Raw genomic sequence first — 25,820 nt, 5'->3', positions numbered from 1 at the left:
ATTTGGGAACCAATCCTGAAGTTACCTTATGTGTCAGGTCTTCTTGTTATGTGAGATGACAAATTATCCATACTGTTTAAACATGTAAGGTCTATTTTAATGAATACCTAAAAAATTGTAAATACTGTACCAATTTTTTTATGTTAGGTAATTTGAACGTTTGTCATTAAGAGCAATATAAGCATACCTTTGAAATCCCATTTCACAAGAATTTGCCAAGCAGAAACAAATTTCACCTCAATTCATGCTAATTACTGTGGATTGTCCAAGTATTTCAAGTCCAAGGTTAACAGCCTCATAATTGAGGTGACCTAGTGTGTAATCCACCCAATATCACACACCCAGCCTGAGTGTAGAAATTATGCTCTGAAAGTCTCCTAGGGCATTGTGGTGAGACCTCCAGGGTGTCATTTCTGAGTATAAAGCCGAAGTTCACTGAACAGTTCTCTAATTACCACTTTGAACTACATTCTGCAAACAGGAGTAGCTCACTTCCCTGTTGTGTTTTCCAAAGATATAACTTGTTCATGGCAAGCCATTAAACTTCTTGCAGGCTAATAGAAAGCAAGGCCCTAAGTGGAAAGAAATGCACATTTCTGCACACAAGGCCACATGTGCAGGTCAGAGAGGCAGCTCACGTGGGATCTAGCTGGGCCAGAAGCGCTCCAGCGCCCCACCTGGATGTGGACAATCTGTCTTCTGTCTCTACCAGCTTGTGGTTCCCAGGATTTGGGCTCAGATATTTCCCCTATGCCAATTCCCTTTGGCAGGAAAGACACCTTCTGGCATCACCATTTCTACTCCCAGTCCTTTACCACTGCCAACCTCCTCATGTTTTATCTATTTTTATTTGGATTGGTGATCAAGGAATTAACCCAGTTTATACAAACTCCGTCTTCCAAAAGCCATTATGGTGTAGTTGCAATTGTGATATTTCGTTCTCCAAATGAATCGAATTGGATTTTAATGACAGTAGACTCCATTAAGCAACACCTGATTGGGTTACTTCCTAGAAATTTCATCTTCATTGCTTTCTCCATCATGTTACCCAAAATAACACAGCAGGAGAGCTATCAAGGACTTCTGCCAAGCTATATGGATTCATCCTTGAAATCAGGGTCCCATTTTCTGCTGTTTCTAACAAGTCAAATATTCCTCTTTCATTCATTCATTCCACAGGACACACTCAACACAGTATCCGCTTCCATTGAAAATGGAAAAATCAGTCATTTGTAGGTTACTTAGTAGTTCCAGGAAACTATAATTCCTAGAAACTCTCACATGGGAAGTATTATTTATATGTAACTTTCTATTTTATTGGAATTTATTTTTAATAACATTAAAGAATTTTCTCCTTAGAATGGAAAAGCTAATCTGATGTTATATTTATTTACATAACCTGAATTAAGCCTGTGTGAGTCAAGTGAAGAATAAAACAATTACTCTGTAAATCAGTCTGAAGAGGTCCGGGTTTTCCTCTGACAACACCAGACTCGAAGCAGGTCACATCCTATCTGCAAAGCAGTGTATTTAGGATCTTGACAGAGTCCAACAAGACACGCCCCTGAAGGTCAGGGTATGCTTGTCTTGTCCCCACTATAATTCAAGGGCTGCACATTCACAGCTCCTGCCATATAACAGGTGATCAATTACATGCTTGTTGGAAGAATGAATAGACGAATGCTTGAGAATAACTGAGAAGTGCCTGGGCTGTGAATAAACTACCCTGTCACTGTAGTCAACCAATCTTCTTTCCATTTCACCCTAGTATTCAGTGCCTTTGGTCCGAAGAGGGGGAAATGGCGAAGCCATCCTGCATAAATGGCTGTGTGTGCCTAAGGCAGAATGAGATAGATAAGAGAAGCAGAAAAGAAATAGCAACTTGGTCTTTTACCCCCTCGTTCAAATCTAAATATTCAAATTTAGTTTCCCCTTCGCCAAATAAAGTCTTCATAAAATGAAACCTTGACTTGAAAGTGTAAATTAGCACTTTAAATTAATGGAGATTTTTAAGTTCTCTCTGAAGAAGTTGTCAAACCACAAGTGAACCTGGAGATGGCAAAGATTTATACCACCACCACCTCTCCCCAAAAGCATCATCTGAGGCTTCGCCCCTGTGTAGCATATCTGAACTAACCGAATGCTAATCTGCATTTCTCATGTGGAAAAGTATTTATTGAGCATCTACTGTGTATGATACCCTCTGAGTTATATGGAACACAAAAATATAGGATGTAGATTTACACTAACTCAAGGAGCTTACATTTTACTAGGAAGATAAGGCCCGTGGAAATAAAAAAGCACCACAATGATTTAGTTCAACAAAGCAAAGCATAAAAACAGACAAGTTAATGGGAAGAAAATAAGTGCTACACTTTAGAAGAATGAATTATAAATCTCCCTCTTACTAAAGAGAGGAAGCCAAAATGCAAACTATTTTAAAGAGACTCCTAAATAATGAATTATATATTTTAATGGGCAGCTGCAATATTATTGTAAAAAAATGCTAAATTAAGGATATTAGCCATGAAAAGATACATTCCCAGTTTTCTTCCATAAGAGGGATTTTTGACCCAATGCTATTAAGTATTTAAGAATGTGTTGTTTCCTTCTCAACATTAAGTATCTGTTCATGTGTTATTTTCATAACTTAAATAAATATTTTAAAAACTTAGAAATAAACCCTAATTTAGTTTCTAATCACCTCCTGAAGTCTATTTGGGATCATTTCTCAACATTCCTCATGCTAATAGGGCACATTAAACTACATTTGGACAAATGTTCAGAATGGAATATTTGAATAATAACCTTCTTATGTTTTGATAAGTGCTCATTCACATACGTAAGACAAAGAATTACAAGTTGGAAAATAAATGAATTGTGACACATCAAAAGCATTTTCTTTCCTCTGATATTTTTATCTGTTTTTTGGCCTGGATTTTGAAATACAGGAGAATGTTATCATGAATTCCAAATATAATTATGTGTTTCTAGAAAAGAGACGTCATTATTTGATAGCACAAATGGCTTTGGTATGATAGCCAATGCCATTTCCCCCACTTTGTTCTTGTAAGTCATCCTAATTGAACACTTGGAGGAGACTCAGGCCCTATCCTCTCAGGCAGAATCAGAAATGGCATTAAAGCTATGATAGAACATCCTGCTAAAAGATTACTTCTACATGATAATTAAATCAAAAGCCAGGCTTAAAGGTGAGGAACAAATACTAATCTTATATTCTTCTCCCAAAGAGAAAATGACATCACTTCAAAACACAAGGAGTTTGTCTTTTTTAAGATACGGAACAAAAACAAAACAAAAAGGGATCAGGGCTCATGTCCTAATCTTCTTGATTTCACTCCAAATGGAAAATAGGCCTAAGGAACTCTGAGTATGGCATCGTATCAGGTTAATACCAATTCCCTACGTCCACTACAAGATTAATACATGCACACTGGGCAGAATATGACATATGTATAAATATCCCTTGGCACTGATTTTGTTTAAACAAGCATTCTCCTTGGCTACTCACTAACACCCTAAACAGAGTTTGTAGAATTTTTTATATTTACTCGCATTTATTCTGGCCTCTACAGGGGGTGCAAACAGCTGGAAAACGGGTGCCTGAGAAAGTTGCCATATGCCTGGGCCTGTGACCAGCATACAAATGTTCCCCCTCTTTAAGCTAAAGGCTCAGGAATAATAAAAAGGGAAATTCTTCAATACCTGTTTTCTCCTTCCTTAACAGAACCTCCCCCTTTTGGGGAATAGCCATTGGAACAGCTGCCAGCAAAGGCCAATCAAAAAAGGATTTGAAATTATTCCTCTCAAAACTTGTAAGAGTCCCCACATTGCTCTCTCCATCACAATTCATGGGAACTTTTGGATTGAAAAAGAGTGCTAGTGACCCACAGGTTGAGAACTGCTAGTAGGGTCACCTAAGACCATAGGAAAACATAGATATTTACATTATGGTTCATAACAGTAGCAAAGTTACAGTTATGAACTAGCAACAAAAATAATTTTATGGTTAGGGGTCACCACAACATGAGGAACTGTATTAAAGGATCACAGCATTAAAAAGGTTGAGAACCACTGAGTTAGGTGGTGGGAGAAATGGAGAGATGTCAGTCTACTTATAAGATGAAAAAGTTCTGATGATCTAATGTATAGCATGGTGATTATCTATACTAATAAAAGGGTAATATGCTAATTAGACCTGATAGACCGGATGTCTTTCGGACAAAGCCACAGCGGTGGGGCCAAGGCATAGGCAGTTAGAGGCGATCAGACAGGCAGGCAGGCAGGCAGAGCAGTTAGGGGTGATCAGGCAGGTAGGCAGAGGTGGTTAGGGGCAATCAGGCAGGCATACAGAGTGGTTAGGGGAGATCAGGCAGGTGAGAAGTTAGGAGCCAGTGGTCCTGGATTGCGAGAGGGATGTCTGAGGGGTGCAGGCTGGGCTGAGGGTGCAGGCCAGGCTGAGGAACACCCCCCCCCCCCACGATGCACGAATTTCATGCATCAGGCCTCTAGTAGTTAATAATATGGTATGTATTATATACTTGAAAATTGCAATGAGCCCTAGCTGGTTTGGCTCAGTGGATAGAGCGTTGGCCTGCAGACTGAAGAGTCCCAGGTTTAATTCCAGTCAAGGGCACATGCCTGGGTTGTGGGCTAGATCCCCAGTAGAGGGCATGCAGGGGGCAACCAATCAATGATTCACTCTCATCATTGATGTTTCTATCTCTCTCTCCCTCTCCCTTACTTTCTGAAATCAATAAAAATACAAAAAAAAAGAAAAAAAAAAGAAAATTGCAATGAGTAGATTTTAAATGTTTTCACCACAAAAAAAGAAATGGAAATTATGTGAGGTGAGGGAGGAGTTAACTAACCCTACTGTGGTAATCATTTCACAAAATATAAGTGTATTAAATCATCACATTGTACACCTTAAAATTACATACTGTTATATGTCAATTAGATCTCAATAAAGCTGGAAAAGAATAAGCCCCTTCCTGCTTGACTAAAGAGGGAAAAATCCAGACTGCGAAGATCATTGGATCGAAAGAATGTGGTGACGGCCAGTGCCAGTCAGGGTAGAGTAAAAGCATCGTGGCCTACCTCTCCCACTAGTTACCATGTAAAATTCCACATGAAATGCAAGAAGCAATGACCTGAAGAATCTGAAAAGTCAAAGAAAGCAGGCAGGTCAGAGAGGGAAGTCAAGACTTGAAGAACATCAGGTACAGCAATGCGTTTCCTAGGGGCAGGGTTGTTCTTTCTTTATCTTCCAACACTGACAGAATAGGGTCCACGCTGTGGAACTGTGAAACAAGCATGAAAAGCAAAACTCCAAGAGAAACCTCCATTTTCTAGGGGGAAAAAACCCTGTAAGCCTGAGAGTGTGGGAGAAATAACCTTTTTTTCTTTTTTAGGCCTAACCTAAGGCCACTCTCAGCTTTTGAGCTACACAAATGCCTAAAACCACAAGAGGAGAAGAAATCCCTGTGGTCCAAAGAGTGTGGAACGAATCCCTCTTCTTCTCCTCTTACTACTTTGAATCTGGGGACAGCCTCAGTTGTTCAGAACTGCATGAGAAAATGGGGGCAATAGGGATTACCTCTGAGAGAACTCCATCTTTCTGATCAGAAGAGCAGGGAAGAGGAGGTCCTGGAAGCTAAAGAGTGTGGGGGCAGTCACTGAGAACAGAGAATTGTAGAAATGGATCCCCTAATTCTATGTCTGAACCAATACAGGTCTGAGCTGCATGTGTGTGGAATGGACCCAAAGAAGCATAGCAAGGGCTTTGAGGCCTGGCCAAGCCCCAGACTAATCTCTAAGTGGTGCATGTGCAGGGAAGACTCAAAGATTATAGCAACAGTGTTGAAGAGGGAACTGATACTGGATTCTCAGCCCACATTTTGTGGGCAAGAACTCCTGGTCTGCACCTAATGGGATTGATGGCCTGCTAAAGCAGACAAAATAATCAAGATGCTCCAGAGGATTTTAGCAAGACTCAGAATCACGCAGCTTAGCATTCAAAATGGCCAGGATACAACCCAAAATTTCTCATCTTGAAAAACAGAAAAATGTGCCTAATTCTTAAGGACAAGGCCATCAACAGATGCCAGCACCAAGATGACTCAGGTGTTAGAATGATCAGATAATGACTTTAAAGCATCTACAACCATCCTCCAAACTGTAAAGATAAATACTATTGAAATGAATAAAAAGATAGATGCTGTCAGCAGAGAAATAGAAATGTTTCATTAAAAGAACCAAGTGGAAATTTTAAATCTAAAAAAGGTAATATCTGAAGTAGAAAATTCACTGGATTGGCTTAATAGCAGATGACATAGAAAAGAGTTAGGGACTTTCAGATAGATCAATAGAAATTGTCCAGTCCTAGAATAGAGGAAAACATGACTGGGGGAAAAAATTATTAATGTCTCAGAAGCCGGCAAGACAATGTCAGAAAGTCTAAAATTCACTATAGTGGAATCCCCAAAGAAAAGGAGAAAAAGATTGATGCAGGAAAAAAGTATGTGAATAGATAGCGGCTGGAACAAAAACAAAGGAAAAAAACAAATAAGAAAATGGTGAACCTTAAGCCAATAATGTAAAATACAAATAGCTTAACCATGCCAATTAAAAGATAAAGATTAACAGATTGGATTTTTTATAAAAACCCAGCTACATGCTATTTTAAATTTTTAAAAAAAAAACTTTTAAAAATGTAATTATATAGTTGGGTTCAAGTTAAAATGATAGGAAAATATATACCATGCAAATGTTGATCTTTTTTTTCATCCTCACCCAAGGATATATTTTTAGCAAGGGGAAGAGAGAAAGAAAGAGGGAGATGTGAGAAAGAGACATTGATCGGTTGCCTCCTCTATGCACCCTGACCGGGAATTGAACCCGCAACTTAGGTATGTGCCCTGACCGGGAACTGAACCCACAACTTTTTGTATACTGGACACTCCAACCAGCCAGGGTGCAAATGTTACTTTTTTAAAGCTAGAGTGGCTATATTAATATCAGGAGAAAGCAGACTTCAAAACAAGGATTTTTACCATAAATAAACACAATATAAAGGATAAGAGGGTAAGCTTTCTAAGAAGACATAACCATGTTAAATGTACCTAACAACAGAGCATCAAAATACATGGGGCAAAAAGTGAGAGAATTAAAAAGAGAAATAAGTCAAAGATGATACTTGGACAGCAAACAAGCACATGGAAGTGTGACAGCAGAAGCAGAGGTCGGAGAAGAGAGATTTGAAATGCTACTCTGCCAGCTTTGAAGAGAGAAGGAGCTGCAAGTCCATGAACACAGGCGGCCTCAAGAAGCTTGAACAGGATAGGAAACATTCAACATTCACCCAAAACACACACACACACACACACAACACACACACACACACACATACACGTGTGCATGCACCATCATGGATTATACATATCATCCCCTCCCCACGTCTTGTTCTAGCCTTCACCTGGACTTGGAGCCTCATGTTTCTTGAAGGTATCTGCCCCACCCCTCCCTCTGGGACTGCCCAAGATAGCCCCGAAGACCCCCTTGTGGTCCTCAGTTCTGTGGCTCTGATTCACTTATCAGTGGAGCTGTGCTTTTTATTAAACAATTAAGAGAAAATGCCCAGATTTCTCTAAGCCAAGTCTGAAGGTTCCACAGAGGAGCCTTTTATGCAAGATGTAAAGTACATTATAGCAAGACCTGGAAATAGCACAACTTCCTTAAAAATAAATATACAAATAAATGTCAACTTCCTCCACGGAAGCTTGTAAGCAAGGTTTATGTATAAGTAGGCCACCCACAGTAGCTTTCTGAGCTCACTATTGAGAGAACCCCCCAAAAGAAACATAGCATTCCTGACCTCTTTTGGAACAACACCCCTGCCTTGGGAACCTTCAGGGCTTCTAGTACACCAGGGCTTAAGTCTGGTGGCATCTCTGGGATTTCATGTGGAGGGCAGAGGCACGATGAAGGATATTCTGGGAACAGTAGCCACCTCTGAAACCTGAACACATAATAGAAATGAAAAGACCGCTGACAGAATCCCAAGGATACTTCATAGGACCCAGTTTGAAGGCCTCAGTGACAATGTGGCAACTAATGTGCAGGATCGCCAGAGTTAATAGTGACAGTTTTCTGAAACCATTAGCCTCAACAAAGTGTCCACTGCCCTCTTTCCACTGCTTGGCTCCCACTGATCTCTGTGTTGTTTGTGCTGGTAGCTGGTGAGGAAAAGGAGAAAACAGCTTCATGATAGCCCTGGCCATTTCTAGCTTGGGATCTGGCCACATAATTCTCCCCTGAGCAGGGATCATGGAATCTTGATGTAGTTGAACAAATCCTATATAATAAATAGGTGATATGCAAATTGACCATCACTCCAACACACAAGATGGCCACCCCATTTGGTCAAAGATGGTTGCGACAAGATGGCCAGCAGGCGAGGGCAGTTGGGAGGGACAAGGCCTGCAAGGGAGGGCAGTTGGGGGCAATCAGGCCTGCAGGAGAGGTCAGTTAGGGTGACTAGGCCAGCAGGGGAGGGCAGTTAGGGGCAGGGGAGCAGTTAGGCATCAATCAGGCTGGCAGGGGAGTGGTTAGGGAGTGATCAGGCTGGCAGGCAGAAGCGGTTAGGGGCAATCATGCAGGCAGGTAGGCGAGCAGTTGGGAGCCAGCAGTCCCGGTGAGATCGGGCCTAAATGGGCAGTTGGACATCCCTCGAGGGGTCCCAGATTGGAGAGGGTGCAGGCTGGGCTGAGGGACACACACACACACACACACACACACACACCATGCATGAATTTCCTGCACCAGGCCTCTAGTTAATTTATAAACTGCTTGAGTGTAGGATGTTTGAGTCAATACCTCTTTGGAGAATGAACATTTAAACTATCACATCCTCAGTTGATGCTCAGTTTCAAATCAAGGATATAGAGAAGTGAAAGGGAGAATTGTGCAAACGGTGCTTTCATGGTCAGTGCTAACTTATGGATTTCAGGATTCTTTCACACAGCCAAAGGTGAATAAAAATGTAAAAGCTCTGGAGGAGAAATTATTTGGTGAGCAAAGGTACAAAGTATTTAGCAAAAGCATATTGCCCCGTGGTTAGAGCTTTGTAGAGATCTGATATCCTCTTCTTAAAAAACTGTGGGCCTTGCAGCCACAGTATCAAAGATAAGAAACCATGAAGGACAGAACTGATATACCTGACCATATACAAAATTTTTTTAATTTTGTAGGTTAAAGATATTACATAAAATTAAAATATACACCACAAATGGGGAAAATAGACTATTTGACAAGCAATAGGTTGATGTCTTTAACATACATAGACCTCTTTACTCAATTTTAAAAAGTCACACCACCAGAAAAGTAAGTAAAAGGGACAAAATCAGGAAAATGAATGATAACTATATGAACATATAAGGAATATTCCACTTTATTAATCAGGAAGTACAAATTAAAACAGTAAGTTTTTTCCATCAGATAAGACTTTAAAAATGACCAGAGACTTTCTTACATACTACTGGTAAAAATATAAGTTAACACAATGTTGCTGCAAAGAAATTTGGGAAACACATGAAAACCTTAAGATATTCATTTCTTTAAAAAATATATATTTATTTATTTGACTCAATAATCACTTTAACACTAATAATCTCACTTCTATAAATATATTCTAAGGAAATCATCACGAATGTGGGCAAAGATATGGATGACATTTATAATGGTGAAAAATTGGAAAGTACCTAAATATTAAAAATAGAAAATTACTTAATACATTAAATAATGAAATACCATTTAGCTACTCAGAGAAATATGGGAATGATGTATTTATTGAAATAGAGTGATTGTCATGGCATATTGTTAGATGAATAACGGAGGTACAAACAGGATATACAGTATGAGTCACTTTTGTGAGAAAGATAGACAGACAGATGGGTAGATGGTTGGATGAGTAGGTGAGTGGATAGATGGATGGATAGTGGATGGTAGGCGTGTGGATGGATGGATAGATGGGTAGATAGAAATAACTGGGAGATGCTACATATCTGTTAGGAGAGAATACCTCTTCTCTACCACAAGTTTCCTGAGGAAAGATTGTCAATAAACGATCCTGGTCTCTCTCCAGCCCCTTTCACTCATTCCATCTCAGGGGAGGAAGAGTGACTCATCTGGTTGATAATTCTGGGCAGAATAGCTGAGGTGTAGTTCTTACTCCTGGGTGTGACCTGGTTGCAGTGAGCGGTCAGTCTTCACCGCCTGTGGGCCAGGAGTCTTACCAAGTCCAATGCCATCTCTGATAGGGTGGGTCCTCTCTTAAATTGAGCCCATTGACCCATCGCCTTCCCCTGTTCACAGTTCATACATCCTCAGGCTGTCTGGGCTGAGCCAACCAGGTGGTGACTTCGAATGCTGGGGGAAAACCTCTACACCGGTTTCCCTGGATGTGGGCTGAGAAGCACATGGCTCAGGGTTTGTCAGCTGGCTTAAAATTCAGCTGACACCACAGAAGGCTAAACAGAGGGAGCAGCAGAGAGTCACTCAATCAAACCAACCTTAATGATCAATGTGCACTGATTACAAAGAAGACCGAAGAGTGAGACTAGAGTCAGACAGCCTGGGCTTGGATCCTGGGTCTGCCTCTTTTTTCACCGGGTCATCTGGGTAAATTCAGCCTCTCTGACCCTGTTTTCTAATCTCTAAAATGGGGCTAATAACCGTGCTTCCTCCTGGAGTTACTAGAGGATGAAATGAGACCACCTGCGTAGAACACTTGGTACTGGGCCGCCTCACAGTAACTGCAGGATCCGTTGTTATTTTTGTATCCCAAAACGCTGTACCAGCCCTGGCCAATGGGCTCAGTTTGTTGAGCATCGTCCCGTGCACTGAAAGGTCACTGGTTCGATTCCCATTCAGGGCACATGCCCAGGCTGTGGGCTAAATCCCCAGTCGTGGGGATGTCCTGACCTGTATCTCATACAGCTCGGGGCTCTGGAGCAGTCAGGTTGGATCGGCACCCGGCTGCGGGTAGCAGAGGCCAGAGAGAATGTGCATCCTTCTCCGGGCTCCCCCTTCCCTGCCTCAGCCCCCACCCCACCCCCACCCCGTTCTTCACTCCCTCCTCTCTGGCTCTTCTTTCTGGGAAACCCAGGCTGACCTTGGAATATCTCTGAGGGGCACATTTTTATGGTTAGTGTTTATTTCCCTCTCTTTCCCTTTCTCTATATTCTAATCATTCCTACACCAAACACTTCCTATTCTCATAATTTTTTAATTTGATTTTTTTTATTGATTTCAGAGAGGAAGGGAGAGAGAGAGAGAGAGAGAGAGAGAGAGAGAGAGAGAGAGAGAAAGAATTCATCAATGATGAGAGAGAATCATTGATCGGCCGCCTCCTGCACACCCCACACTGGGGATGGAGCCCACAACCCGGGATGTGCCCTGACCAGGAATTGAACTGTGACCTCCTGGTTTCATAGGTTGATGCTCTCAAACACTGAGCCAAACCAGCCAGGTTATTCTCATGATGTTTTAAAATCTTGCCCCTCCCTCCCAAGCTTATAGTCACATCTTCAAGGCTGATTTTCCTTTGTTATAAAAGTGATATGAAATGAGAGTTAGGGGGAAAGTGTGAGAAAGTGACATTAAACATTACTAGCAAAACACAAAAACAAAACAAAAAAAACTCATACCCAACACAGCGTCCTCCCAGGAAGCGGGGAGCAGGAGGCAGGAGAGAGGGAGCACAGTGTCCTTCTAGGACGCTCCGCAGCCAGCTCTGGGACCGGTTTCTGGGAAAAGCGGGGAGTCCCGTGGGAAGAGGACAGGGAGACGGGAGGGAGGGCATGGCCTTCCTTTGTCGTCCAGCCTGGCCCAGGAGCTGGGATGAGGAGCAGACAGGGCCCCCTTCTGTCCCAGGCCTTCTGTTCCGGGAGGTGCTAACTGACTGGCAGGCCCGGGTGAAAGGCGGGCGCAGAGAAAAGCAGAAGGCAGGAGGGTGACCAAGTAGGTGCGAAGGCCCCTCGCAGAGCCGGGAAGAGTCCTCGCAGGCGGCTCGATGGGCGGGCGGAAGATGCCCCGAGCTGCACAGCGCTGTGCTGAGGAGCAGGGGACCCTCAGGTGTCTCGTAGCTAAGAAGCAGGAGGCTGCGGGAGAAGGAGGAAAGGCTCCCCTCGGCTGTTTGATCACCACGGAGAAGGAACTTCGGCCCCTGCCCTGCCCTTTCAGGGTCTGCCTGCTGCCTGGAGACCAAAGCCTGGACCGCAGGCTGGGAGCCAGCCCTGGGCGCCTAGCCTTCCTCCCAGGGCAGCCGGGCCTGGCGGCGGAGCAGCACACACCATGGCCGGGGCTAGCCGTGCCCCACGCTGGGCCGCAGGTTCGGACAGCATGGGGGACTCGCTGGGGTGCCCCCCGCACTTGATAACAAGGTTCGTCTCTGAAACAAGCAGGTAAAAGCCTCAAAATGCTGCACAAAGTGAGGCAAGAAGCCACCTGAGTCCTGCCTGCTCAGTCCGGCTAATCTCTCCAGGTGTAACCCACATGCACATTTTTTTTTTTTCATTCCCATGGATTGCCTTTTATTAATTGTGGTGAAAAATATATAACATAAAATTTACCATCTTAACCACATTACGTGTATAGCACATTAGCAGTAACGCCATGCACACCGTTGGGCGTCTGCTCTCTAGAACCTCTTCACCCTGCAAAACCGAATTTGACACCCACTGAGCGACGGCGCCCGTCCCTGGCAACCACCACCCTACTTCCTGTGTCTAAAAGTTTGACTAGCCGAAACTGGTTTGGCTCAGTGGATAGAGCATCGGCCTGCAGATTCCGGTCAGGGGCATGTACATTGGTTGCGGGCACATCCCCAGTGGGGGGTGTGCAGGAGGCAGCTGGTCGATGTTTCTCTCTCATCAATGTTTCTAACTCTCTATCCCTCTCTCTTCCTCTCTGTAAAAAATCAATAAAATATTTTTAAAAAGTAAAAGAGTTTGACTAGTTAGACCAGGGGTCCTCAAACTACGGCCCTCGGGCCACATGCGGCCCGCCGAGGACATTTATCCGGCCCGCAGGGTGTTTTTGCCGCCGCTGCCTGTCCTGCTTAGCAGCCGACTCATCCCAGGCCCACAGTGCGCATGTGTGGAATGTGCGGCCGCACTCTCCGACTCCCCTCCTTCTCTCCGAGGGACAGTGAACTGGCCCCTGTTTAAAAAGTTTGAGGACCCCTGGCTTATGACATGCAGGTACTTAGCAGGAAAACTGTCACTTATAAACACAAGGCTGTTTGTCATCAAACATGTAAACATAAAACAGTGCAAGTGGATTAAACTTTTCCTAATTCACTCTAAAGCTGAAAGGAAGGATAAGACAATAAACCCATGGGAGCTGCCATGCTGTTTGTTTTCTAAGCTGTCAACCAAACTGGATCTGATGATGAGAGGAGGAAGATAACAAACAATAGAGAGAGAGCAAGTGCCGGGCAAGTCCCTGGCGAGTTATCAATGCCGCTTCACTGCAGTCCTCAGGAGCGAGATCGGAGAGGCAGAGGAGGAGGTACGGTAATAGGATACAAGGGCGGGCCAGACGGGTGAAAGAGGCGTGTTTTTCTGGGCACAGTGCCGCTCTATCTCTTTTTCCCATACCCCGGGCGTCCCAGACGCCTGCAGCTTGCTCTGCCCTTCACGTACACCTTCCTGGTGAGGCGCCCCCTCACCTTGTCATCGGGACCGTGTTAATTCACTTCTTTCCACGAATCCTGGTGAGTGGATTTTCTTCTACCGTACTTGTACAGCGCCGCCCTTGCTGCTTTCATACGGTCGCCACATACGGTGCGGGGAGCTCAAAAACAGCCGCACTCCATTCATTTCAATGGAGCCGGACGGAGACCGTATGCGGCACAAAAAGGAGCCGACCAGAGACACTTGCGGTCTCCATCCGGCTCCATTGAAATGAATGGAGTGTGGCCGTTTTTGAGCTCCCCCCACTGTATGCAGCAACTGCAGATTCTCCAGTCTGGCTCGGAAGTTTCAGCACCCGCCCTATAAGACACCCTGGCGTATAAGATGACACCCGACTTTTGAGAAGATTTTCCTGGGTTAAAAAGTCGTCTTATATGCCGGAAAATACGGTAATTATTTATGTTTGGGGCCCTTCAGAAATGGGAGTTTTGGGTAAATAGTTGTTATAATCCTGGAGTGAGGTCATCCTATGATTCCTCTGATTCTTGGAAAATATAAATACTTAAAATTGACTAAAGAGGAACAATTAAAAATTCTTGGAAAATACAAATAATTGAAATTGACTAAACCCAATGGAGTAATACATAAGGAACACATTCAAAATGCTGTCAAAGAATTGTTTTTTTAAAGAGACTTTAAGCCCAGGGTTTTATTCCAAGTAACTTTTTCCAAGTTTTAATAAAAATTTCCATTGTATATAAACTGTTGTAAAACAAAGGAAGAAAACCATTGCAATTGTTTTTCAAGGCCAGCCTATTCCTGATACCAAAATGTAACAAAAAATGACATTGAAAAAAAACAACACCCTACAAATCAATCTCACTCATAGTGAGAAGTAATAATTCTAAATAAAATCTATTAAGTCTAGTGGTGTATTAAAGAGTGATGCACCATCAACAAATAGTTTATTAAACCAATTAAAAATGTTTTACCCCAGGAAATCTAATATGTAAAAGAATAAAAAATATGAGAATTTCTACAGATTTTCAAAAGCTAAAAGTGAATATTCATTAATAATTCTTGAAATCATAGATTCCAAAAGAAGGAATTTCCTTTAATTTGATATGGAAAAACCTAACTCAAACCAAGAAACAATGCTATTTGTGAAGATAAAATGAGAAGGACATTCTTATTAAAGTTAGGAATAAGGGAGAAGATTTACTAACACCACTGATATTTAATATTGTTCTGGAAATTCTGACAAATGAAATTGCTATAAAGAATGAGTGCACTTATGGAAAGGAACATAAGTAGTATCATTATATGCACATTACAGAAATGTCCATCAAGAACAAATAATCAAGTTCAAAATGTACATTAAACAAAATTGTACTTATAATAGAAATATACTTAGAATCTATAAAGCAAAAAAGAAGATATTCACAATAATAATAAAATATAAACTACCTAAAGGTAAATATGCAAAGTAATTTCAATCTATTTGAAGGAAAAAAAACCTATAAAATTTCACTGAGTGCTATAAAATAAATGAGGATAAATGGAATGGTATTAATATACCCATGTATTTGCTGATGTAATATTACAAAATTTCAATTTCCTTAAATTAACTTTTAAGTTTAATGTAATTACAAAAGAGTACAGATTATAATTCTCATACTTTACTTTGGAGGCAAGTTTTAAATTTGTCTGTAATAGCAAATGGATAAAAACCACAAGAAATTTTGAAAAACAGAAAGTAAAGGAGGCGAGCATTTGTGTTGTGCAATATTATAATATTTTCAGTTTACAATAACAAATGGCTTTATACCTATGTACAGATTGACAAACAGATCTCTGTAAGGAAATAAAGAGCCCAAAAAGTGTATTTTAAAAAGGTAGAAATTCAAATCAGTAGGGAAAGGAAATTTTTTTTTTTCATAAAAGGGTTCTCAGAGAGTTGATTAACAATTCGAAAAAAAATACTACAAAATAATGAATGTAAATGATATGGAATTTTTGGACTGGAACACAGATTCTTTGTCCGCCAGAATTGAAGAATGAATCCACAGACACAAGGTGGTATAGCAAAGGTGGAGATTTACTGAAGAACAAGTACAGACTCCCACATGGGGAAAGGGAAAGAGTCCCACAGAATGGACTCCCACTTGGGGAGGGGGAAAGGGTCCCACTGGGTTCCTTCCCCTATGGCTTATAAAGGCTGCAGATCCTGGTGCCTTGACATCCCCTCTGATTGGTCACTATTCCCTTACACTGGTTACTATAGTAACTCCTGTGCTCAAAGGTTGAACCTCACTTGTGATGTTCTCTCCCTCCCCCCTCCCCCCCATCCCATCCGGCTTCCCTGTTGTTTTCCTATTCCCTTTGGGCTTTCTCCCTCTCCTTCTGAATGAAGGGCTTCCTTCTCTTTATTTTGTGAATATAGACCTTTTGCTGTTCCCAGTTTCCTCAGTCTGTGGAATATACTTGTTGCAGCTTTCCAGCTCCCCTATTCTATGGAAATATACCTTCTGCTGCTCTGCAGCCGTGCTTCCCTCCATGGTCCCCTTAATTTCCTTCTAATATTTCCTAAACCTGTCCTATTTTGCCCCCAAAATTCATATTTCATAAATATGACATTACAAGACAGCTAGAGAAAGGTAAATATATAATTTTTGTCTATTATATTGGAAAAGGTTGATGGTATTGACTGTAAAAATTTAATAGCTTCTGTATGTAAAAAGATGGTCAAAATTACTTTTTTCAAAACTCCATGCAGGTCCGTATTAGCCTTACAAACCTGACAAAACTAGCTTAGTGAGTATAGCCCTTGTCCTGGGACATTTGTAGAAAGTTAGCAGCAGCACTTGTTTAAAACTGCAACTTCCTGGGACAGCAATAACAATTGGAAAAGATAATTTAAAAAATTAAAGCTGAAAAACTTAGCCTGGCTGAAGTGGCTCGGTGGTTGAATGACTGGTTTGATTCCAGTCAGGGCACATGCCAAGGCTGTGGACATGGGGTGTGTAGGAGGCACCCAATCAATGTTTCTTTCTCATTGAAGCTTCTCTCTCTCTATCCCTCTCTCTAAAATAAATAAAATCATATTTTTTAAAAAGCTGAATAACTTAAAAGTAAAAACTGGAGAATGAGAAGCTCCAGCATCTTCCTGGGAATCTAGATGGTCACATGCATGTGTGCTACTCAGGAAAGACCAGAGACAGTCCTAATCTTTCACCTCTGGCTGACCTTGTAGCTCTGCAGAAGCAGTACTAGTAAGTAAAGGCTAACAAGAGCTGTTAAGTGCCTGAGGGTTGACGATGTGCCTCAACAGGCACACAAAGCCTCTCCACAATAGCTGGTGGACTTACTACTTCCAGGCATTTGAGCAATCTTTCTCCAGTCACTAGTTGACCACTTAGCTAACCAAGCTGAGGATCCAGTGACCACACACAACAAGGAATACAGGCTTTACAGAATTTGTTCATAAAATTCACTAAACAGATAGCAACAAAAAAACTAGCAGTGACAATACACTGTGAGTGATGAAATCTGATTTTCAAAGTTGCCATATTGTATTATTTAAAATGTTCAGTTTCCACAAAAATTTATGAGAGCTAAATGTAAGAGCTAAAACTATTGTTAAAAAATATAGGCTCAAATGTAGGATTAAGCAATGATTTCTTTTATTTTTTTTGGGGGGGGGGTGGGGGGAGAACCAAATGCTTTAATAAGAAGCCCCACAAACATGGGAGCCATGGAGCAGGGGAGAAAGTGACCCAGGAAAAAGTCCGGTCTATGACGTTTCAGTCAGGTGGGGGCTGGGGGGTGGGCCCACAGCGAGGGCAGCTCCTCCTCTTGACCTCCAGGGGGCGCCACGCAGTCTTCCCAGCTCAGCAGGCATTTTGGGCAACAGGGTTCCGAAGACCACGGTGCTGCTGGATACAATAAAGATTTATTAAATTAAAAGAAAAGAAAACAAAGCAACTAGCAAGATAATATGAATAACATAAATCTGTTATAATAAAAATCATTTTTAAAATGATGTTTGCAGAGCATTGAAAGAAATGTTTGAACATGTGGGCACCAAACTGTTAACAGTGGTTGCTTCTAGAGAATGGAATTACCCCAGCTTTTCCCTTCCTGCTTTATAGATATCTACAGCATTTACAGTTTTATAACAGTACACATTGTTTTGGTAACTAATAAAACTTGACATAAAATTAAAAACAAAACAAAACACAAACCCTCCTGATGTGAGTCCCGAGCAGAGGCCGCCTCCGCGGTGCGCACCCTCCCTCGTCGGCTGGACCCAGTCCTCTCACCTGCACACGCAGCGGGTGTCCTGGCCCCGCTCCCCGGCTGCTTGGGTCCAGCCTCTGGCTCGTCTCCAGCACCACGCGCCCGGCCTTCCTGGAGCTCCGCACCTTCGAGCTGACTGTGGCCCTTGCCTTGACGTTTCTCAATTTTAAAAATTACATTGGATTGACTTTGTTCCTTTTAGAACGCCTCTTTCTGGTGGGTACCCCACAGCACATGAATTTGAGGAAGGCTCGGAGGGCCCTTCTAGCCAACCCCGGCCGGCCCTGGCTGTGGGCAGAGGGAGAGGCGGGGGTGCTGCCCTCAGGCTGCCCAGCTTGGCGGCAGCTTTCAGGGGCGGCTCCCTCTGGGGCTCCACCCCTGATGCTGCTGCTGCTGCTGCTGGGGAGGCGGCGGCTGTGGGTCCAGGGGGAGCCCCCAGGGCCAAGCTGCAGGTCTGGGCTGGGGGGAGCTGTCCCGAACTCGATAGACTCCAGCGGGGGAGGGGTGGTCATGGATTCCAGGCTGGGTGGGGGCCCGGGCACGTTGAACCACAGGTAGTGTGGGAGGATGGAAGACTCTTCAGTCCCCCCATCAGATGGCTGAGACCCCTCCTCAGCCCCCCCATCAGATGGCTGAGACCCCTCCTCAGCCCCCCCATCAGATGGCTGAGACCCCTCTTCAGCCCCCCCATCAGATGGCTGAGACCCCTCTTCAGCCCCCCCATCAGAGGGCTGAGACCCCTCTTCAGCCCCCCCATCAGAGGGCTGAGACCCCTCTTCAGTCCCCCCATCAGAGGGCTGAGACCCCTCTTCAGTCCCCCCATCAGAGGGCTGGGCCGCCTCGTAGCTTGAGGAAATGTCACTGCTGTCAGGGGAGCGGTAGGGCCTTACTTTGACCTTTCTCCCTGGCATCTTGGTCTCCATCTTCTTTAGGATCAGGTAGGTCCCCATGTCCCTGTCATATTTTCTCTCCCCTACAGACTGCTCTACCTGGTCTGGCTCGAAGCCGAGGCTCTGCATCAGTTCTAGGACCTGGGGGTCCAGGTCCCCCCCGGGCGGCTGGCTGTAGGGCCTCAGCTCCTCCTGGCCCCTGTTGAGCCAGGGGTGCCGCATGACCTCCTCCAGGGTCGGCCTCTGGCTGGGGTCGACGGTCAGGAGCCACCTGATGAATTGGCCGCCCTGCCTGGACATGCGGTGCGGGGCCTCGAACTGCCCGGCCAGGACCTGCGCCTTAATTTTCGCCAAGCTCTCCCCCTGGAACGGCACCGTCCCCGTCACGGTCTTGTACAGGGTCACCCCCAGGCTCCAGACATCCGCTTTCCGGCCATCGTACGGCTCCTGCCGCAGGACCTCCGGGGCCATGTAGTAGAAGGTGCCGCAGAAGGTGCTCAGTTTGGAGTCGTCGCTCACCCTCCGCCCGAAGCCGAAGTCGGCCAGCTTGACCGTGCCGTCCTCGTCCAGCAGGATGTTGTCCGGCTTCAGGTCCCTGTGGGCGTTGGGAGGAATGTGTGAGCACGTGGGCACCGCCCTGTGCACAGGGGCTGCTTCTAGAGAAGGGTCCCCCCGCTTTCCCTCCCCGCCTTAGAGCTCTGCAGCAGGTACAGTCTGACAGCAGCACAGGGTTTTGAGCCGATCAAACCTGTGGACGATGCCCCGCCGGTGGCAGTACTGCAGCGCCGACACCACCTGCCGGAACGCGGCGCGGGCCTGGCGCTCGCTCAGCGGGCCGTGGTTCTCCAGCCGCTGCCGCAGGTCCCCTTCCCTCAGGTGCTCCATCACCAAGAAGAGCGTGTCTGGGGTGGTAACCACCTCAAACAACGCTGTTATGTTTGGATGTTGTAAGCTTTTAAGACAATAGATCTCTCGAGCAAATCGAGAGAAGCCCTTCAGACTGATGGCTTTCACCACCACCTCCGTCCCAGACAGCACGTGCCAGGCCAAATACACCTTGGCACAGGCTCCCTGGCCAATCCTGGATTGGAGTACATAGTCTCCAATACAGAGACTATGGGTGTCAGAGGGGGCTGCAAAGTCATCACTCATTGTAACCAAAATAACAAACCAAAATAAATAACTAAAATAAAAAAGAAAAACAAAAAGAAAAATAACTCAAAAAATAAAACAAAATAAAAACAAAATTAAATTAAATAAAAGAAAATAACAAAAGAAAAAAAACAAATAAAAAAAAATAAAATAAAATAAGTAAAAGAAAATAACAAAAGAAAAAAATAAAATAAAATGAAAATGAAAAAAAAGAAAAATTAAATAAAAGAAAAATGAAAAAAAAAATAAGAAAACAAACAAAAATGAAAAAAAACGGCAAAACCTATCTAAGGAGTCCAAGTCCACAGGTCACCACAATCAGCTTCCTGGGCTATAACGGACAAAATCCTAGGCCCAGTCAGGGCCTTTTTATAGGAGTGGTTTGCAATTCCATCACAATGGCACCTTATGAGGTCAGAGCAAGAAATGGACCAATCCCGGCTGGGGAGTGGTTTGTGATTCCATCACAATGGCACCTTATGAGGTCAGAACAAGAAATGGACCAATCCTAGCTGGGGATAAACCATAGTGGTTTTCTCACTTTTTGGTCTCATGACCATTATACTCTGGAAAACACAAAAAGACACACACTTTTGTTTATTTGGGATATTATATTGGTATTTATTTTATTAGAAATAAAAATCTATAAGATGTGCGTGCACGCGCACACACACACACACACACAGAGAAAAGTCTGACTTATTCTCATGCTCCAGTTCTCAGTTCAAATATCACCTGCTTAGTTCTAAGATCAGATATCCCTGATCCATCCATCCCTACCTACCTCACTCAGGCCATCACGTTTGTCATCTTCATAGCACCGACCACAGTGGGGCTGATTCTTGTTTACTGTCTGTCTTTCCCATGAAGGAAGGGGCAGGACTGTAGTGTTCCCGGAGTCTAGCACAGTGAGTGGCAACAAAATAAGTGTTTAATAAATGTTTGTTCACTGGATTAACAGAAGAGTTTGTGGTAACAAAATATGACCAACTATTAATCAAAGTGATTCTAAAAAACAGTCATGTTCTGTCCTCACTCAGCTTTTGGGGCAGATAAGATAGGACCAAGGAGTGCTCAAGTCTGGGTTTCCAGGTCTGTGGTTGCTCAGTCAGACTGAGGAAAAGCCAGCTGGCAGGAGCCTCGCTGTAAAGATTCAAGAAGATGATTCGTCCTTCCACTGGTACTTGCTAAGGACGAAATAAATTTGGACCTGCAGTAAGGCTGCAAGGTATGTTTACATGTTGAATATCCATTCCCAGATTACACAAAAGACTTCTCTGGATGAAAGAATGTCTACAGAGGTACAAAGGGTGGGGTAATGTTGGGGCAAATTCCACCCTTTATGGAGGCAGAGAGGGAGCAGGCAGCCTTGAGGACACTTTGGGGGAGCCTCTGGCATATTCTATTTCAAACTAATCTTCTAAGAAAAATTCCTACTTTCAGTACATCGAGTGTTTTAATCACATGTATGTTATTCTAGTAATCATTTTCCTTTAACACTTCCTAAAGTCTCAGCTTTGTGTAAAGTGAATCTTTAGAGGGATTAGCCTGTGAGCTTCTCCCTCTAAAACACTTTCGTTTGTTCATTTTTACCTTCCTGCTGTGATACTCAGCTCCTAAACATGATAGTCTTTGCTGCTGAGCTGATTGGGACCCAAATGGGGGACATTTCATCAATTCTAGACAGATGTTTACAAGTTACAGTCAGATTACAAGCAATGATTTCTTAAATATGACACCAAAAGCACAAACAATAAGAGTAAAATATAGATAATTTGGACTTCATCAAAATTAAAAACTTTTGAGCTTAAAGGACACCTCAGTTTGTTGAGCATTGTCCTGTGCATCAAAAGGTTGCAAGTCAGGGCACATATCTGGATTGAGGGTTTGATTCCTGGTTGGTACATGTATGGAAGGCAACTGATCAATGTCTCTCTCTCTCTCTCTCTCTCTCTCTCTCTCTCTCTCTCTCTCTCTCTCCCTTTCTCTTGTTCTCTCTCTAAGTATGTCCTCAGGTGAGGATTAAAAAATAAAACAAACATTTGCCAAAATAAAATCCCCCTTAAAAAAAAGAAAGTGAAATGACATTCCACAAAATGAAGAGTGATTACTAATTTGTACAAAATTTCCTTTGGGGTTGATAAATTGTTCTGAAATGAGATGGTAATGATGGATGTACAACATGTGATTATATTAAAAACCACTGAATTAAAATATTTTAGGAAAAATTGTTGGAATAAATTTTATTTCATTATATAGGCATATTTTGGAGAAATTGTGAGTTCAGTTCCAGACCACTGCAGTAAAGCTAGTATTGCACTAGAGCAAGTTGTAATCTGTTTGCTGGTGGATGGTCTTGCCTTTAATTTATAAAACACGCAACACCTGAGAAGTTAAAAAAAAAGTGAAGTGCAATAAAACATTGTATCCCTATAGTTGTATCTCCCATTTTACCTAATCACCTGCTCAGTTTGTCTTTTTAATGTTTCTTCATTGTTATTATCTAAACAGGGGTCCTCAAACTACGTCCCGCTGGGTGTTTTTGCCGCCGCTGCCTGTCCTGCTTAGCAGCCGACTCGTCCCGGCCCACAGTGCCCATGTGTGGAATGTGCGCCGCACTCTCCGACTCCCCTCCTTCTCTCTGAGGGACAGTGAACTGGCCCCCTGTTTAAAAAGTTTGAGGACCCCTGAGTTAGACAATTCCTATTCGTGGAAGCATACAGTATTTGTCTTTTTGCGATTGACATTTCATTTAACGTGATGTCCTCCAGGCCCATGTATGCTGTAGCATGTGGCAGGATTACCTTATTTTTAAGTATGAATAAGACCCCACTGTACATAGAATGGGAGGTTTTGCTGCACCATTTTACTGGTGAATGGGTGCAAAGGGAATGGACTTGTGAAAATACACCGGGGTTGGTTAAGCTCCTGCCCCGGGAGAGAGACACTGCCTCTGGGCAGCTCACATACCTGAGTTGCGCCATTCATTTGTTCATTGATGCTGATGCATCAGGTAGGTACCAAGAACTACCACGTCCAGGGAACTGGATGTGTGAGGGAAGGCAAACGGAGTCCTCGCCTTCATGATGCTTCTCGCCTGGTAGGGAACAAACACACCAACAAGCCCCCCCCCCCCCGGCCCCCGCCCAATGCCACTGTGAGAGGAGTCCTGGGTGTGGAAGGATCGAAAGGGGCAGCAGTTCTCTGGACCTGGGGCTGGGGGACTAACCAGGCAATGAGAGGGAGGTGGGCATTGGAGTGGGAGCAATCCTACCTAATAAAAGGGTAATATGTAAATTACCATCACTCCGCTATGCCCACGATTGGGCCAGCGGGAGGCGCAGGGGGCAGGACTCGGGGTGGCCGGGGTGGCCGATTGGGCCGGCGGGACGCTGAGTTCACGTCGTCAGCGGTGGCACGAGCTCAGCATCTGCACCATGGCTGTGCTGCGGCACAGAAGGGGCCTCAGGGGCAGCGAGCCCATGTCCTGCTGCGGACCATCAAAAGCGAGGAGCGAAAGCAGGGGGGCTGGCTGGCTGTCTGCTCCAGCACCAGGCCTTTCGAAAGCCTCCGGCGCAGATAGACAGCCAGCTCCCCCGCGATCGAAAGTGGGGAGCTGTGTGTCCGCTCCAGCACCAGCGGACCCCCTGCCATCAAAAGTGGGGAGCAGGCTGCTAGCAGTGTCCGCGGAGTGTGCTAGGCTTTGCGGGGCAGTGGATATGACCTGGATGGCAGGTTAGGCCTAGGGGACCCTACACGTGCATGATTTAATCACGCACTGGGCCTCTAGTAGCAGGTATAAAAGTTCAGAGAACCTAGAGAACACACCTGGTGTGATGTCATAGGAAGCATCACCTACACACCATTCTTGCCAAAAAAATATTTGAATCTAATAAAACCTCTAGTCAGAGTTTCTTAACATCAGCAATATATATATATGATTTGTTGTTGTTGTTGTTGTTGTAGGGTGTTCAGCAGCATCCTTGGCCTCTGCCCACTAGATGTTAGTAGCACCCACCCAGTTGTGATGAGCAAAAATGCCCCCAGATATTGCCAAATGTCATTTCAAGAGCAAAATCGCCCCCAGTTAAAAAGCAAAAGTGTACCTTAAAATTTAGAAGTAGTGAGGGCTTCAGGAGTGGTTTGATCAGGGCTCTGACTCTCTGCATTTCTTTCATCACTTGCCTCTCCCTTTGTCAGTACCATCCCAAGTCTGGCTTTATTCAAGTTATCAAAGTGGCTACAGCAGCTCGGAACCTCACAACCACATACACTGACCAGAAAAACCAAGTTTCTTTTTCCCCAACCACTGAACAAAGGTCTGACATCACTCTAACTGGGCTAACTTAAATTCTGTCTCCTCTCCTATCCCAGTTTCTGTAATCAGGAGAAACTCTGCACAGACTGGCTTGAGTTAATATTATACATCTACCCCTGAATCAACTCATTCATTTATTTTAAAAATATTGAATGCCTACTATTATAGCCACCCATGTACACTTATAGTACATTTCTTCTGTTTAAGCTGATTTAAGGAGGGTGCTGTTATTTGAAATTAACAAAAAGGACTTAATTAAGACCCAGACCACGTATGGAGCATTTTAAGAAAGGGCTCAGATGATCCAGTTGGGCCGCGGCTCAAATCGGTCCTTAATTCAACCAGTCTATTAAATAACAAGATGCCTGGATTATAGTGATCAAAACAGCATCATTCGTGGTCTCCCACCATCCCTTTAAACCTTATGTGAAAATGCCACCATAGGCCAGAGACAACCCTAAGTCACTGTAAATCCCAAACACAGCCTCAACTCCAAAATAAGGAGGCCAGCTTAGCATTTGGGGTCTACTTTATTGAATAATATTTGGGATATTTTCAAAGTAAAAAAAAAAAAGTATTCTTTGTTTCTCTGAAATGCCAACTGGGCATCCTGCACTTCACAGGCAGCCCAACCACAGGGCTGCTTGAACATCCTCACAACATGGTGGTGGCTTCCCCAGAGCGAGCAAGCGATCCCAGAGAGGAGGAGGAGCCACCCCTTTCATGGCCTCGTCTTGGAGGTCCCACTCTTTTACTGCCACCAAATTCTCTATCCATTAGAAGCAAGTCACTAGGTCCAGGCCACACTCCAGCAAAGGGAAACTAAGCATCATCTCTTGAAGGGAGTATTGAATTTGGGAACATGTTTTAAACCATAATAATCCCATGTCTTCCTTCTTGCCCAACCTTGGCTCCATTTTGGATTAATGTAGAAAGATTTAAAAAGTAGTAATACCTAGATCCCATTCCCTGATGTTCTGCCAGAACGCGTCTGGGTGCAACGTGGGCATAAGGATTTTTTTTTTTAATTTTGTAAGTCTTTATTGTTGAAGTATTACATATGGCCCCTTCCTCCTCCCCGCATTGATCCTCTCCAGCCTGCCCCTGCCCTCTACCCTAGGCCTTCTATCACGCTATTGTCTGTGTCCATGGGTTATGCATATATGCATACAAGGTCTTTGGCTGTTATCCCCCCTCCACCCACCCTCCTCGGCCTTCCCTCTGAGATTCTGCTCTGTTGGACGCATAGAACAGAGTGCAGAGTACAGGACTTTTTAAATCTCAGGTGAATATAATGTGCCTGAGGATTGAGAACCAATGAGAAGGGTATATAAAACAAATGACCACTAGATGTCGCTGTCCCCAAAGGTTTGAAGAGAAACCAGCCTCTGTCCTTGACTACATTGCCACCTAGATAAACAGGCTTTCTTTTGTCAGATTTTG

General features: G+C 43.8%; 1 protein-coding gene across 1 annotated transcript; it reads right to left on the bottom strand.

Annotated features, from left to right (window-relative positions):
- Nucleotides 1-18,839: 18,839 nt before the first annotated feature.
- LOC129151924 (serine/threonine-protein kinase MARK2-like) lies at nucleotides 18,840-20,164 on the bottom strand. Its single transcript, XM_054728534.1, has 3 exons — nucleotides 19,656-20,164; nucleotides 18,908-19,502; nucleotides 18,840-18,863 (listed from the first exon to the last, which is right to left on the bottom strand). Exons 1-3 carry the CDS (start codon nucleotides 20,057-20,059, stop codon nucleotides 18,840-18,842), a joined length of 1,023 nt encoding a protein of 340 aa, XP_054584509.1. The 5' UTR covers nucleotides 20,060-20,164.
- Between the last annotated feature and the right edge of the window lie 5,656 nt (nucleotides 20,165-25,820).

This window comes from Eptesicus fuscus, chromosome 16 (assembly GCF_027574615.1).
Source record: "Eptesicus fuscus isolate TK198812 chromosome 16, DD_ASM_mEF_20220401, whole genome shotgun sequence".
Lineage (NCBI taxonomy): Eukaryota > Metazoa > Chordata > Mammalia > Chiroptera > Vespertilionidae > Eptesicus > Eptesicus fuscus.
This window is presented reverse-complemented; position numbering and strand designations above follow the sequence as displayed.